This window comes from Amyelois transitella, chromosome 6 (assembly GCF_032362555.1).
Source record: "Amyelois transitella isolate CPQ chromosome 6, ilAmyTran1.1, whole genome shotgun sequence".
Lineage (NCBI taxonomy): Eukaryota > Metazoa > Arthropoda > Insecta > Lepidoptera > Pyralidae > Amyelois > Amyelois transitella.
Window position 1 is genome coordinate 2,236,380 of NC_083509.1, and position 17,435 is coordinate 2,253,814.

A 17,435-nucleotide genomic window follows, 5' to 3' on the forward strand; every position below is an offset into this window, starting at 1 on the left:
GATAATATTGCTTATTAAGGCAAAACATAAGTAGGTACATCAATTTGCAAGTTAGACCTCTTATTTTTATTTGTAAACTGTAAAATTGGGAAATTGTTGTCGCGTTAACCTAAATCTAAAATGTATCGTTCGACTTTTATGATCCCAAAATGTTGAAGTATAGCGCTCAAAAATAAGATTGCTCTTCTACAATCTAATAATACATATCTAAAAACGTGTGAGTGCCGCCTTTAGTTACCGGCCTGTATAAATTATCGCCTTGCATGCGCATGCGTAGATCAAAGGTTCAGAATGCGCCCGCAGTAAGGGCGCGGCTGACTTTCACAGCTATTTGTTGTTTAAAACCGTACGGGTCTATAGGAAAGGTATCTATCTATAGGGCTATAAGGGTTTAGGTTATGTTTATTTCCTAGTTAAGTGTAAGTATTAAATATTAAGGAATTAGGGAAAAACAATAACAGTAACGTTATCTTGCGTTATAGAAATCTATAAGGATCTGAAGGAAATTATAAATAGTAGTCTTTGCTTTTCACGAATGAGAATGAACATACGTACTCATACATATTATCACGACTTTATCCCTTGCGGGGTAGACAGAGCCAACAGTCTTGAAAAGACTGATATGCCACGTGCAGCTGTTTGGCTCAATGATATAATTATGATTCAAATAGTGACAGGTTGCTAGCCCATCGCATAAAAGAAGATTCTCAAGTTAATAAAGCTTATCCTTTAGTCGCCACGACATCCACGAGAACGAGATGGTGTGGTCCTATTCTTTTTTTTATTGGTGCCGGAAACCACATGGCTCGAAATACAATAACTTTGTATTAAATACTTAAAAACATTTAAAACCATTTAAATATCAACGTGTATGCTTATATGCATGTTAGTGTAAAAGTATACATTTTATTTGTGACGGGCATAACAGTGTTAAATATTCACAATTTATATTAAAAGAATTTAGGTCATCTAGCTATTTTCGCATTGCCTCTCCGTGTTGCAATTTTAGCGTAGTCCATACTGCTAAATATCTAACAAATAAAGATAAATGAAACATCATGTCGCTTTACCGGAGGGATAGACAGAGACTTTTTACTTGCCCTAATTCCTGCATAGCTTTGCTTTTTTTAATTACTATATTTTTATAAATCATCATATGCAAATGCATGGCGGAAGTATCTCCACATAGTGTAGTCCGTTCTGTGTTATAAATTATTTTTTTATTTAATTAATAACTCACACTCACAGAATTTGAATCTCAATTCTATCATTATCAAAGTCTTTTTAAAACTGTTGGCTCTGTCTACCCCGCAAGGGATATAAACGTGATTATATGTATGCAAACAAAACCTGAAACAATGTAAAAAAAAATAAGTAAATTAGTAAACAAACAATACACAATTAATGAATATTACATTAGTTACATAAATAACTACGTCCTCACGAAATTCAACGGAAACGGATATTCGACTTGTGAATTAGTAATTCGTCGGTAATATAGTAGGTACCTAATGTGCGACGGGTTACAAAAGGTTAATCACACCGATCAGCTGTGCTGTGACACAAAAAATGTATGCGCTTGAAATCCTACCTGAAGCGATCCTTACCTGCGTTCCATAATTGAAAAGGTTGTTAATCCAAATACTCTTTGGAAATTTGAAGGAAATAAAAAAAAAATAAAGAAGTAAGTACTCCTTTGTAAAATGCGATTTTTTTACCTAGGAAGTAAAAATTTTAACTAGCAAAGCCCATTCCATGTGCCCATTAAAATTGTCTATGCATTGATGCTAGAGACAGGTGGAGACTTAAAACTTACAAATTTTGAGACTATTCAAAATGAACTACTACAGAATATATCCATACCATATTGTACTAGCTTTTCCTTGAAAATCCTTCACAACTCTTCATGATTACTTAATACATACAGAGGTACTACCGCAAAATTTCAGCAAAATAAGTTTTGGTTGTGGTGATAGATCAATCGCATTTGCGCTTCTATGAGATGAAAAATAAATATATTATGTATGTACACGTATGTATGTAGGTATTTTAAAAGGGCGTCTGTGATCGAATCGGTATGATGCCATGTAGGTACGTCAATTACTATTTTCAAAGATTGAATTTCAAATTTTAAATTCTAATCGATTCTCTTACGGCGAGGAAAAACATCGTGACGAAACCTGCACATTCAGGCAACTGGATGTGTAACCATGGATCCAATACGGGTTAGATTTACCTGCAAATGTTGCGGAGGTCAAATGAGAATCACTTCGTGTAAAACCTGACTCACCCAATCTGGGATTCATGGTCAAAGGCATACCCCGGTCTCCTCCGCAGAGAGGTGAGGATGCAACCGGGACAAAGCAGGGAGGAAGAAAACTTTTTAAACAACAAAAGGATGCATTCGTTGAACGAGAACACAGTTGTGTAATGTTACTCTACCGTTGTTGGTTCTATACCTAATGGATATGTCAATAGAAACCGTATACCGGGAATAGAGTTACAGCTAGCACAGCACGTTTTAAATATTTATAAATTGCCATATCAAAGGGTTCCATTGAAATGGTAAGAATAACATAGCTGGTATAATTGAATGCCACTTGACACCGTGAATCTTTAAACGAATAGAAATCACTACGTTTTGTAAACAAGACTTAACCGCCGACGAGCTGGCACGAAGAGACTGATGAACTTGGATGAAGCGAAAGAAGTATGCAGGCAAGTATGCAACTTTCGTCTTTTTGTCCCCAACTCGCCACAGACTCATTCGCTTACAATATTTTTTTAATCATTCTCAGAGAGGTACTTGTTTATTTTCACGAATGAAGCCGACAACAACAGCAAATATAGTCAAATAATAAGTTAATAAGGCTTGCAGGTTTTTCAATTATTAGAATGGTTGTTGATGGTAAAACAGTATATCTCTTTTTTTTACAATGCAGTATAAAATGGGTTTTATACCTACCTATTTGTTTTCTAAATATGGACAATAATTTGTAACGTTATCGTGATGATCATTAAATGAGAGATATTGGTATCAATAAATTGTAATCAAGAGTGTTTTGGAATAAATCCCACGCGTATTTACGTGATCTTACAAATTATGCCGTAAATGAGTAAGCTGATTAAATAATACGTAGGAAGGTAGGAATATGTTATCAGATTTCAATTCTGCTAAGTAGATTTTATAATAATACTTATTTTATTAAGGCTAAGCTAAGGCTATTCGATCCTTGATCAAAATTGTGTTTTTTTACTATTTTGTCATTACATATATTGGTTATAAAAGTTTATTCTGTTTTTCTTTTTTTTTTTATGAAGTTTAGGAACGTTGAAAAACATGGATATAGACGTGCTATATGTCCTCATATATATTTATGAATTAGTATCCCAAACTCAGTTCGTAGGCCAACTCAATCTGTTTGATGAGTATTTACTTTTATGTACATAGTACAAGGTACATAGTACATTTTAGTACAAGGAATGTTTTTAGCCTAATTAAAAAACCCACGATAAACCGCGGGAAACTGCAGGTGAGAGTATTTACTCAAATGTCACTTGCTATTGAAGACCAGGACCACGTAAGACTTATTTATAGTTTCAACTTTCTACTTCGATTGAATTCGTGGTTTTTGTAACGTTCTCAATGAACTAGTACTCATTCATTATCCACGACTGTTTTGACATTGTATTTTTTTCGCAACTTGTTTTAACCAACTTACGTTCATAGTCATAAAAAACACATACATTACAAATGACATTTTGAATTTTCGTCTGATAATGGAACTGGGTCATTTGAAGACTGCCTTTTGTTGCGATTATTATTTTTTTCTATTTACTCGTACACACGGGCACAAAGACAAAAGGGAAATTTCGACAATCTTTTTGTACTGGTATTGACAAAAAAAGGAAGGCCCTAATTTTAAAAGATCTCATCGTTAATATTATCTTTATGTAAAAAAAAGTAAAAGCAGAGGAAAAAGTGAAATTAGGTGAATCAAATGTTAATACTACACGCTAGAATTAGCACTGTTTCAAATTTTGTCATTATTATCCCATTATTGGTACCGGTTTTCTGGGCGTAAGCATACATGTAGATGAATGCAACTTGCATATTGAACCTATTTCAAGTTAATTGTAAAAGAATTTGCGGTCTTTGGTAGTATTTTAATGCGTTTTATTTTGTTGAAATGGTATTTCTTTGTATAAGCTGTTGTCAATTGTATTTAAACGCTCGTCTTTTTAACACAAAGCGTTTCAATTTAGTGGGTTTCCTTTCAGGCCATTTGTAGAAGCGAGTAATATACAGAATTAAACTGTAACCACCGTAAATAAGTATACAAACACCACATGCATTAAGAGCAGATATGGAAATCATATTATTGGTTTTGCCCACCTCTTGATAGGTAAGCATATCTTACCTATAACCTCATTTATATTATTATAGTTATGAATGTGGTAAAAGCGAAAGAAGTATGCAGATATCGTGGCAAGTGGAAAGGTGTAGTCGCTGCCTACCCCTCCGGAAAAAAGGCGTGATTATATGTATGTATATTATCCCATGTCAACTTGTTCAAATACCGTTATTCCCCGACTACCCCTATACCATCTTTCATATTAATGTATGCTAACCTAACCGCAGCGTAGCGGCGTATTTATAAATAGGGCACTGGATGAGAGAGCATTTCCGGCGATGCGCGCCCGCAGCTTTTACTCGTCTCCGTTATACGTACTCACATACAAACATACACTAGTTAAGATTATATACCTACCCTTTGTAGGAGCGCGTTGTCGTTTACATAGATTTTCGGTACAAAAAGACAATTAATTTTGAATGATGGCCGTAGACTAAATGTAGTTAAGGTTACGTTAAAAAATCTATGTGCAACATTAAATATTTACTTTATGAAGATAACGTTCGTAATCCCCGGGTACCCAAAGGGTAATCTTATGATTAGTTCGCTATCCTCCCATTACTAAGAACAAAGTCAAAACAGTTTTTTTTTTTTCAAATTGACCTAGAACCCCGATCCCTTATGTGACATGAAGACGCCTGAGGTCATCATGAGATGAACGAATGAAAAGAGCAAGCAGGAAGCGTCTCCTCCGGCCAAGTAGCCGACGACATTGCGGCACACGGGACAATTTTCCAATCAATCGGGCACTAAACCCGATGGGATAGCATCTATATCTATCTCGAGAGTGCTGTACTTGTTCCTGTGTCTGTAGTTTATCTGTAGTAATTTGTCCTTTTAACCCCCGATGGGAAAAGAGGGGTGTTAAGTTTGAAGTGCCTGTCTGTCTGTGAAACAAACAGATGAAGCGATTTCAGTTTTGTTTTTCTTTTTGGATTAAAAAAAATAAGGTATGAAATGGAGGAAAGTGCTGAAGGAAGACCGAATGACAGAAAATATAAGTAGTAAGTGGTTTCATAATTAAATATCATTTAAATATTTTAAAAGCATTAAAAATAGACACATATTTAAAGTTTTCGGAAATATAGTTTACATTACTAATAAGTATACTAATCACTTTTTAAGACTAATATACTATGCAATTTAAAACCTAACAGCTGTCATTAAAAACTATTACATTAAACACAAACTCGTTTAGATATGAAACTAATTGGATACCCAGGTCACATTACCATAAATCTATGTGTCCTCTAGAAATTAAATTAAAATGGTAAACACATTTGTTTTACTTATCGCGGACCACATGAGTAAGTTGAAACACGAGTGAATTGAAGTTCGCACTCTCATTTCCTCTTGTACAGGAATGTATGGAGCTCAAATCATTTAGAGCCCAAGCTTCAGACGGAACTCTTTAGGGCTTAAATTTATCCCGAAATGGTTTTACTATAAAAATTTTAGGGCATATGGTTACTACACAACTACTTACATATGGTATTATTTTTAATTAGGAAGGTATGTGGCAAAAGAATCACTGTAAGTATATGTACCTATAGAAACTGATGTATAGTTTACCTTAAGGCGAGATTTGCTCTAACTAAAGAAAACAGGTGGCTACGATGACGCCTTCTAATCAGCAATGTCACAAAAATACTAAAATGTGACTCGGTATGTTTATTGTCAGCTCAATAAGATTATAACTGCTAGGGTTAAGGCTCAGGCGCAAATTTTAGAGGTATACATTTTAATATTTGCGACCAGATAATGATAATAAATATCTAAATAAATATATATATTTATACAGAACAAATAACACAGATTGAGTTAGCCTCGAAGTAAGTTCGAGACTTGTGTTACGAGATACTAACTCAACGATACTTTATATTATATTAAATACTTTACATAGTTAAACATCCAAGAACCAGACCAATCAGATCATGTCCTGATAGTTCAGATCAGTTCGTTTCTCAACATGTCCTGAGCGGGATTCGAACCCGGGACCTACGATTTCACAGACAAGCGTATTACCGCTGCGCCACAGAGGCCGTCGAACCGAATGTTGGTGCTCTATAGCATTCTACGCTGTACTTACTCTGTATCAGGGGAGGCGGGATAAGCGAGGGATTTCGGGAACATGTGGGCTCGCGTATCTACGAATTTCACTTTTTTTGTGGCTTACTACGAAGTTAAAGTAATTTTTCGCCATCTCGCATGACACGACTTGTCGTTTGAATTATTCATAAGTTTATATTAGCTTTAGACTCTGACATATGGTTTTGAACAGCTAATACTGGGCCATAATAAGCATAGATTGAATACTTTACTGACATAATTCCTGTCGATACCCTGGGGGCTGTCACTTATGGTCGTATAAATTAATTAGCGGTATTAACTAAGTGATTTCCTGTGGACAAGTTAATGGTTGAGAAAACTGCCACTTAAGTGAAGATCTACATTAGTGACATTCAGAAGAAAGTTCTCGTTGCACCACATATTTGCGACCATTTTGCACATAAAAAGCCAGTATAATGTCAAGCTGTCACGTCAAAGACGACTAGGGGTAAAGGTGCAAAATGAACACCTGCGACGTGTATAAAGGTGAAATGTTTAAAAGAAAGTAACTGAACCGATATATTGGGAAATAGTATTACGAATCTTTCTCAGAAAAGTACGCAGAAACTAAGTAGTTCCACTTGCCAGGATCCCTGTGTTTTTCTTGAAACAAAAAAATTGGCGATTGGGATTTTAGTTCCTACTTTAAAATAATTACAACAAAATAACAAAGAAATCATATTGAAATTCAACAAATGTCCGACCATTTATAACACAGTTTAACAATTACAATATTCATTGCGTAGTTACGAACGAACAGACAAAGAGAAAATGTAGTTGACGTTGACGTGGCGCACAGTGGGGCCGCTACCCTCAAACTGTACCGATATTTCAATAAAATAAAGTGATTACAGAGTACCCTTATTATATCACTTATTAAGATAACTAACCGAGGTATCAATCGACAGTATTGAAACGTCTCATTACGAACTTAGTTTGTTATAAAAGAGAAGTAAACATCCGTATATTGTCGATAAGATATTTAGCGCTCGTAATTTACGTGCAATTAAGTGCGATTTCTCACTAAATTGAATTATTTTTGGTGTTATTTAGACATGGAACCTTCATCCTCAGGTATGTAACAGTGATTTAGTCATTCTTTTTTTTTCATTGCGTAAATACTTCCTAGTAGCCGAGATAAATAAAGTTTTATAATCGAATTACGAGAAATTTTATAAACATTCGATGTTTTGTTTGAGTTCAAAGCAATATTAAGCTATGGTTGTTATACGAAAATATTCTTTACTTTATAGGTTTTTAGAAATAAGTTTCAAATTTTGCCACTTTTTGCCACTATACGAAGTATGTCAATTTTTAGTTCATGACTCACAGAAAACATTTTTTATCATATTTGACTTTCGCATTTAGAACTATTTATTTTCTTTCAGGAACGTCTAATAAATTGTTATTTATTACAAGAAAAGAACTTATAAGCATAATGAATAGTTCTGGGGAGAATAGTTTAGAACAACGATACATGCATTTAATTAAAGAGCTTGAAAAACGAATTGGTTGTGACTTCGAGTATATGAAAAAGAAATTGAGTGCTTTCAAGTCTCAATACAAATCAAGATGGGCAAAAGCGAGTAGAACTGAAAACAAATTTAGTATTAATAACAAAGAATGGCTTGAGACATCAATTTCTTTTCCACGCACTAAGTCCACACTTAAACGCGGCCGACCCGTTACCTCTTTTGAGAATTCTTCGGATAACAGCAAACGTGCTAAAACCAAGCAGTTGCGTGAATCAATGACATCCAAAGAATTAGTTTATGCTGCTTGTATGAGTTTAAGATCTGAAGGTCAAGTGCAAGCTTCAAAAGTTATTAAAGATATTTCTAAACATCCAGAACAAGCCAAGGCTTATAAAGAAGCTTATCAGAAATCCTTGAAGCCGCAAGAGTTAGTGTCAGCTGAAGATGCTTTATCTGATATGATAGAAGCAAAGCTTTCCCGTGAGGCGTACAATGTGATTCGACGAAGAGCTCCGGAAAAATTCCCTTCATATAAATTAGTTCAGGCTGCTAAAAAGCTATGTTACCCTCATGACATTACCGTAACTGAAACTAGTGCTTCTGTCAAGCTACAATCTCTTTTAGATCACACTTCTATGCGATTATGTCAAACATTGATTCCTGTCATCAATACCCTGAATGACGACCTCGACCGGTGCAATGAAATATGTCTAGTATCTAAATGGGGATTTGACGGGTCTTCCGGTCATAGCTCTTATAAGCAAGCATTTCAAGACTCTGCAGCTACCGATTCAGCTGTATTTATTACATGTCTGGTACCGCTAAGATTGGTAGCTAATGATATCGTCATATGGCAAAACCCAAGTCCTGCGTCAACAAGATATTGTAGGCCAATAAAAATTGAATTTCAGAAGGAATCTGTTGATGTGTCTATTCAAGAAAACCGTGAAATAGAAAACCAAATATCAAATCTTCGTGAAAGTACTGTAAATATTGAGAACAAAACATTAAAAATTCGTTACGAATTAATTTTATCTATGGTGGACGGGAAGGTGTGTAATGCCCTGACAGAAACCACATCAACCATGAAATGCTTTTTATGCGGTGCAACATCAAAACTTTTCAATAACATAGATGAAATGGTTAAAAGGGATGTGAATACCGATAATTTGAGATTTGGTCTTTCTATTTTGCACGGTTGGATTCGATGCTTCGAATGTCTACTACATTTAGCATACAAGCTGCCCATAGCAAGATGGCAAGCTCGTGGGAAGGACGACAAGCAAATCGTTTCAGAAAATAAAACTCGCATACAAACAGAGTTTAGAAAAAAGTGTGGCCTTATTGTAGACAAACCCAAACCTGGTTTTGGAAATAGCAACGATGGCAATACAGCCAGGCGTTTTTTTCAAAATCCAGAGCTATCCGCAGAAATTACTCATATAGACATTGACTTAATTAAAAAGATGCACATAATTTTGATCACTATATCAAGTGGATTTGACATAGATAGTGAAAAGTACAGGTTGTTTGCGCTTAATACTGCCAGATATTTCGTATCTTTATACCCATGGTACAACATGCCACCTACCTTACATAAGTATTTAATTCATGGGCCAGAAATAATATCATTTGCGACATTGCCCATAGGACAATTGACAGAAGAGTCACAGGAGGCAAGAAATAAGGACTTTAAGCGCTATAGGGAGCACCATTCTAGGAAATGTAGTAGGCAGCAATCGAACAGGGATATTTTTAACTTTTTTTTACTAAGTTCTGATCCCGTTATCACAAGTAAACAAAAACCGGTCAAAAACAAAGTTAAAAATATCCCTCAAGAAGCACTGTTCATGTTAAAAGCTCCATCTCCAAATAAATCAGTTGATAAAGGTGCTGATTATGATTATGATGATGATGACGATGATGACGATGACGATGACGGTGCCTTAACATATCTTTAATAATAACCCAATATTGTTCATAACTACGAATTTTGGAGGATTTAAATTTATTTAGTTTATTGAAATAATAATATGATGTACCTTTTTAAATAAATAAAAAATATTATCACCAAAATTGAGTTAATTTGAGTTTATTTCTAGAAGAAGACACGTCTTTGATAACATCCGATCCATTTTAGAAGGTCTAACTGGTTTAGTTGATTTGATGGTACGAATGAGGGTCTATTGCCCCACCGTGTGGCGTCTTGAATATCGTTTGTGAGTAACACCGCAGAGACGAGAATGGTTTAATTAACATTACGCGTTGTGGGCGAGCCGGCTTTGTCCAGTAAAGCCTTTCGTATTTCCATCTCATTTTATACCGTCACATGAAAGTATACGACGTAAAAGGGATCGCAAAACCTTTTTACAAATTCCTTCTGATGCACTTCCCCAATTTCAAAGCTCTAAAATATGCAAAGATCCATATGGATCAGGCGTAATATTGCGAAGAAACGGCATTCTAATCGAGAGGAAGGTGGGCTCCCCATAAATATTGTATGGCAACAAAATATTTACAGCGCCGGAGCGTTTGTAGGTCAGAGCAGAAGCGTCGCGCTCCAGTTTAAGCCGCCTTCCGTCGCGACGCCGCCCCTCCTGACTTTGAAATGCGGTGTCACGGAGGCAAGATTCAAGACGCCTCAGGCGATTTCTATAAATTCTACATTTTCAACCCCCCTGGATACTCCCGCCTTCTTACCGACATCAAAGTGCAAGATTTTATTATTACATTACAGCCTACGGGGCAAAAAGAGCACTTAGTTTAGTAGTCAGAGATTAAATGAGATTCAATCTTTGCTTATTAAGTTAGAATGGCCTTAGCGCTATGACCTAGCTTACATCCCGATTTGATATTCTAGGGAAGAACTCTTAAATTTGGGATTTTTTTTTAAGAGTTGGCATCCTGTTTTGTATCTCAATTTTTTCAGTGGAAGTCATGGTCTCGACAGTCTTCTTACTTTTGGCTCTGTCCAGTCTCTTAAAGATATTAAAAACGCGGTAAGTTTGTGTGTGTTATACCTACAATAAGTATATTGAGGTAAACGATTCTTCTCTTTGTTCATAATAATGATCTTAATCGTGAGATCTTTGATATTGATATAACCAGTAAGTAAGTACCTATATAAATTTTGTTTTAATTCTGCGAAATGTTTGGGTCGCTAACACCGAAGTGGAAAACATTGTTCTGGCAATGATTGCGGGCAGTAACATAATAACGTGTCATAAAGCCCAGGTCATTAACGTGCATGTGCATTTAATGTGGACTCACGAAGCTATATTCGTTAGTTTAATTAATTAACATGACTTATATACTCAAGTATTTAATGATTCTAGTTCTGTTTTTGATAAAGAGTAAAATAATGATAATAAAGATGATTATAAAGAATTTAAGTCGGTAAATGAAGAAAAAAGAATGGTAAAGGTCAATTTAATATGAAACTGAAACATAGAATATGTTAAATACGAAGTAACATTATTAATGATGAATGCTTTTTATCTCGAATAGTTTCCGAAATCGTAAACAATTCCACGAGTGTCAATAAAATACGTAACAAAAAACAATAATCAATACCACTACAAAAACGTGGATTAGATAGTGTTTGTATAACAATGTCAAGTTCATTTCGCTTAATGTTGCGTGATAGCGGATGTTATGCCATTTTAAATATTAAATTAGATAAGACAAAGAATGAAATGAATCATAAGTTTGCGCGTATTGCAAAGAGATCTTACCGCCAAAATCATCGTGACTCGTGATTCTTGGAAGGTGATGATGGTGAAATTTAATTGAGGTAGATTCCAACAATATTAGTCAACCATAGAAAAAGGTAACGTTGGCTTCATTTACAAAATGGCTTATACTAAAATTAAAGAGGTATTAGGTATCTATTTTGATTAAACAGCTAGTTTAAGATTCGGATTTTTGTAGTAGGTATGATTTCATGTGCATTTATTAATAAGTTATGAAATTCTTAACATTTTTTAAATTACGAAGGTTTCAAACGAATTTTTAATTTTTGGTATCAATTGTCCATTTTGAAAGCCATTGACATTATAAATTTACCACTACAAAGGTTATCAATAATGAAAAAAAAAACGACGCAAAAAATTAAGTTCACGGACTCGTCAAAGTTAATGGTATCTTACATCCTGCTCGAACAAATAAGTTCGGCAAAACACGAGCTCGTGTGTCATCGTTAAGTCGTCGAAAAGGGCGAAAGGACGTCGCGGGCGTCGCACCCGCAACGATTCGCGTGATAAACACACGGACAGTGGTGTGTAGCGGCACTTGTACGCCGGACAGATTTACATACCAACACGTTCTGGTCTCGTCAAGTGACGTAACATCACCGATGACGAAATGTCCAACATCTGGACTAGACTTATGTGCAATTGTATAGATTGTATTACAATGCGTTTTATAAATTTTCTGATTCTTCGGTATGGTACTGATGGTTACGGACGAGGCAAGCCTAAGCATCCTAATAAAACATTCTACAATTTGTATTGATTCGGTAAAATTATTGTTAGCTATAAAGATTTAACGATGAAGACCACCAGCAGACACGCGCATCCATTATTCCAATATAAATGTATTCATCACAGTAAAACTCACGTGTCTGATTGAAGTGCTTTCAACATTTGCCTAATTGCTACTGATCCGGGCTTTGGGTGTACTGAGCCGTGCAATGCGATTAAAACGAGTCCAAAAAGCAGCAGACATAATCGGCAACGCCGTCGCGAAGTAAAACATGTAAATAAAACAAACAACGCCGACCAGCGGGCGACTACATACAAACGCACTCAGAGTCTGCGTCCGAGTATGATAAATGGACAGCCGACGAACCCCGCTTCAATTCTCCTCTATATACCACGCGGGAAGGGCAAAGTATGACAGTAATGGAAAGATCTGACAGCTTAGAAGAACCACAGGGGAAAAAGACAACAATTACTTCTTATATTGGACGTGTTTTTCTCCAATTCTTAAATGTTTTTTAAGACTTTCCAATTCTAGAACTCGCAGTGACACTAAGTAATCCGATTTTATTTCTCGACAATTTGATCTCTTCAGTGTCCGGAAAATTCGATAAACCCAGCGACAAAATGCTATCAATTCGTCGTGCTCATAATACAAACGAAATCCCATGATAAATAAGTGCTGCGGGCCCTCGCTGCTAGCTTCATTGTATGATCTTTTGCCGGATACTATATCTACGATACCAAATAAATCTTCAATAACAAAATTTGTCTTAATTATGTGGGGTTCGAATTCAGACTCGTTACTGTGGACTTTGAATACAATTTAATTAAGTTATTCACAAAGACTTAAGTTACAAGCGACGTGCGAGATTTTTCAACACTGAAATAATTTTGCCTAATGAATCTCATGGAGTAACAATAAAAGAATAAAAATGTTCAGCAAAACAAGAGAGAAGCGACGAAGGTACAGGTACTACAGCCAAGTTGTACTTACTTATTACAATTACGTCGGGTACTCTGTTCCAGCTTAGTAAAGTCTATATTCCAATGAAAACGATTGGTTTTATATGCCATGTTATTTTTGCATTTCATAATCTAAAGGATACTGCACTGCGGAGACAGTGTTGCCACAAAGCGACGCGGCGAGCGCCGAGAATACGCAAACAGGTGTCGACTCCGAGGTTATATTTGCATATAAATAGAGTTCCTGCTTAACTGTAACACTGTTTCGTCCCTTTCTCTCTTATTCATCACCATTAGCCAGAAGAGTACAAAAGTAACGCCTCCATGCACGCGCAGTACGTACTTACTCTCCAACAAGTACGAGTCGCTCCAGGAGATTCTATTTATGACCTGTGATGTAATACGGTGAATAGACTGGCCGTATAACTGCACCTAGCTGAATCGAAGACCCATTGTCTTTTCCGAAGATCGATTAATAGGAAGTCGATCGATGTCATCATTATTCTATTGCAATAGCTTCCTTGAAGAAAAATATTCGCTTCCTCTCCAGAAACCATTAAGACTAGTATTTTTTGTAGAGTAGCTCGCGGTGTGTCACAGTAAAATGTCGATGTACAAATACGGTTTAAGTGTCATCCATAACCATAACGTTGATCGATAAGTCCTTCTGCTGAGAAAGTTATTTATACAACGCACTTAAATGGTGCAAGATACTAAGCAATGCTTGTACTATAGCCATTGATCTATTAGTCTGTAAAAAGCCTATCGCTTACATCAAGAACTCATAATGAATAAAATCACTAAATTGATCGTGCATATTTACACACTACGCTGGAGTTCGTTGATCGATAGCCAAGGTATTTCCACCAAGTCCATAATAGTGTAAATATAAAATAGCAAACGATTAGTGAGCTGATGTTGATGCGGCCAGTTCCACACCTCTTCCGCTGTCAGTTTTTTATCGTTCGTATATTACATCATAGGAAGACGGCTATGCGTGACCCGTGTGCGTAGGCGCAGGTGTCATGCGAACTGTGCATTCGACAGCCATTAGAAAACGACTCGGCTGACTTATTCCTCTCAGTCAGCCGAGACCCCGTATTTGTATTCTTTTTTTGACTCGAGCGTTTTGTATTTGTTCCGTCGGGCCCTTTTTTTGCTGGGTTGCACCGCCCGTTGGACTGTTCGTAAGGCGTTTTTACTTGGGCTCGGGGAGGTGGTTGGGGGGAGTGGGGCACGAATGTGGTCCCCTCCCGCCACCCGGGGTCGTCCTTGGCCCGAGCGTTCACCTTGGCGCGCTGTGCTGCCGCCGCACCACAGGTAACAAAGTTCCGCGAACTACGTGATTTCTATGGCTGTCCGAAAGAAGATCCTGGAGTAGGTAAGTATCTCGGGACCCGTTCGCCTGGCGCTAATATTACCGGGAACTCTGTAATGAAACACTGCAGTCCACCCTCTGGCAGTATTGGACCCCCGTCCAAGTTTGCTCTTGCTATACTTTTTACAGTAGTATCTAATGTCTTGTACTGTCTGTTAGATTCCTGAGAATATAATCTTGACGGTGCACGGCACGAATCATCGTGGTGGTCTTCAGGGTTATTGTTATTATTGTGTTACTGTACTGCTCTAATTACATGACTTAAATTTGTAACCCCCGCGTTGATTTTATTACGCTCTACAGCAGAGTTCAGACTAACTATAAACTTCGTTCGTAGGAGTAATGAAATATTCTTATATTGACTTTAAAAAATAAATAAACACCCACGTCATGTTGTTTATTTGGATGATAAGGTCTTAAAGATATTGCCATTTACACCCAAAGTCCTATCCTATCAATTCTTTAGCAAGATTTGTAAATAAATTCCTGGACAAAAGTTTGTGGTTAGAGGATTTCTTAGAATGTGAGAGATAAGGTTTAAGTTGTTTTCAGGGAAATAAGATAAATGCTGAGATAAAGTTAACGTGCTTGAGAGGGTCAGACGTGAAAGTTTTATGTCGAAGTCCATTCGACAAAGTCCTAGAATAAACTCATGGTTTAGATTTAGGATTTAAGGAAGACTCAGATGAAAGGGTAAATATTTTCCGATGACAAATATATAAGTATGGTTGAAGGTGTAAAAAAAAGATTTTATTTATTGCTTTGGTAATATAAATGACAGTAATCAGTGCCACTGGAATTCAGTGGATGCTTGTGTTTTGCTTATCATATCAAGTTTAACATTATTAGGTCATTTGTTTACAGTTTTTAAAGCTTCAATATTACCTTTCTTTTCTCCAAGTTGTTAAAATTAAATTTCTCTCACAAATATCGATTTCAGCGGCTGTTCTGGTTCCTCACGGATCCCAGGGCTCGACGCCTGTAATCTTATCGCATTAGAGGCCGGACATAGGAAGGGCATTAAATTTGAACGATCGTCGTGGAGTGGAGCGGCAGGCAGAACGAACGCGCCTGAAACCGGTCGGCGGTCCGTAAATAATGGATTAGAGGAGGGATGTGAAGCGGGGAGGGGGTCTGTAGCGCACGCACCGGCTGCGCACGCGGGAACGCGGAGAGGTGGGGAGAGGGGACTGCGCCTCCCGTCAGCTGTTGCGCGCCCGGGACCGCGCCGCGCCACTACCGCCAATGCATCGGCGTTGATAGCGCATGCCGCCCGTCTTGTGGATCGTGCCGAGTGTGAGTGACAGTGACATAGTGTTGTGAGACGACTTGATCAGTGCCCACCGACAGTGTGTGATGTGTGTGTGAGCCATGCCAAGGATGTGCAGTGAGCGAGCAGCGAGGAGCTGACCGCGGCGCCGCCGGGCGATGAGAAGTAATGTTACGCCACCGACCGAGGTGATTATCCCGACCTCGAGCCTAAAACACCATGCATGCGTGTGGGAACATCGTTATGGGAGCACGATACCAGTGATCGTTACGCGTTATATCACCGTGAATCCTTAGTAATCTCCGGTAAGCCAAGAGTACATTTTTGGCGCTTTTTTGGCATCGCGGTAAAAAACAGTACAACAGCAACGGCGTCGTTATACAAAAACTCAACTTTTTTGACAAATCCTAACAATGGATGTCTCCCTTTGCTACGGGGTCTTATTGTATGCAGTTGGGTCGTTTTTTTTAACAACATAGGTAGACTTCTGGAGAACATGAGATTTAAAGTTTACCTTTAAATTTAACTGTTTGGTTTATAAATCTTCAGCGTATGCATATGCACCACGTTTTCGTACATTATCTACGTCTCTCGTATTGTCAATATTAGTTACAACTTCGTTTACGATTTCAACTAGTATTACGAGTAGGTGCTATACCTGCAATTGATACGATATGAGTCACGCAATCATTTTTGAATTTAATCATCGGTTATGAACCAGACGCTGGTTCCATGCATATCAGTTTCTAAATACATTATGGAATTCACAGTATAATTATTGTTAGTAATACGTGAATTCCAATTTCAAGGGAATTTTATGTGTCACAGTTACATTACAACATTAATGATACCATGATGATGACAATTTTCCCATATTTAATGTCCTACTGCATTTTCCTCCAGTTTCTTATGGTCAAAATAAGATTTGATTTATGTTGTTCTATCTAGTCTTCAAAGCTATTTTATTGGGTTTTTTTATATTTTTTTTGTTTCCTATGTTTGTTTTCCATGTCTATCATATTGATTCGTGTTACCAAACTTGCCTTTGTTATTACTGCTGCACGCATAAGGCATTAGAAAATAGAATGAAGTTACTTACTAAATTTCAACGTCGTTTCCTGCATAATAAAAACTTAAGGTCTAGGATAGGAATAATGTTATAAACGGCAGCTGTACTTGGCACCTTGTCTTTAGCTCAACCTTCCGGTTCTAACCGTTGAATAATGTATCTATTCTTTGTTTTATGTTTCTCTAACACTATTATAATAGTAATTATAATGTGCAGCTTAATGAGTAATACGTTTGAGGGAGCAAAACCTGGTTCTATAAGGAAGTCGTTGGAAT

General features: G+C 36.9%; 2 protein-coding genes across 4 annotated transcripts in view; both read left to right on the top strand.

Annotated features, from left to right (window-relative positions):
* LOC132901827 (zinc finger protein jing) overlaps positions 1–17,435 on the top strand; it is a 128,787-nt gene that overhangs the window by 73,601 nt on the left and 37,751 nt on the right. The window contains exon 1 of one of the 3 annotated variants that reach the window (XM_060944581.1): positions 16,074–16,279. The exons of 1 other annotated variant lie outside the window; for it this stretch is intronic. In XM_060944581.1, the coding sequence (XP_060800564.1) occupies positions 16,260–16,279 (20 nt within the window). In that variant the 5' untranslated portion in view covers positions 16,074–16,259. Of the gene's footprint in view, positions 1–16,073; positions 16,397–17,435 lie in introns of those variants that run through there. One more of the 3 variants, XM_060944582.1, reaches the window with a different exon arrangement.
* Positions 7,345–10,198, top strand: LOC132901872 (uncharacterized). The gene is made up of 2 exons (XM_060944871.1): positions 7,345–7,598; positions 7,913–10,198. The coding sequence occupies exons 1-2, from the start codon at positions 7,580–7,582 to the stop codon at positions 9,958–9,960; spliced, it is 2,067 nt and encodes a 688-aa protein (XP_060800854.1). The 5' UTR covers positions 7,345–7,579; the 3' UTR covers positions 9,961–10,198.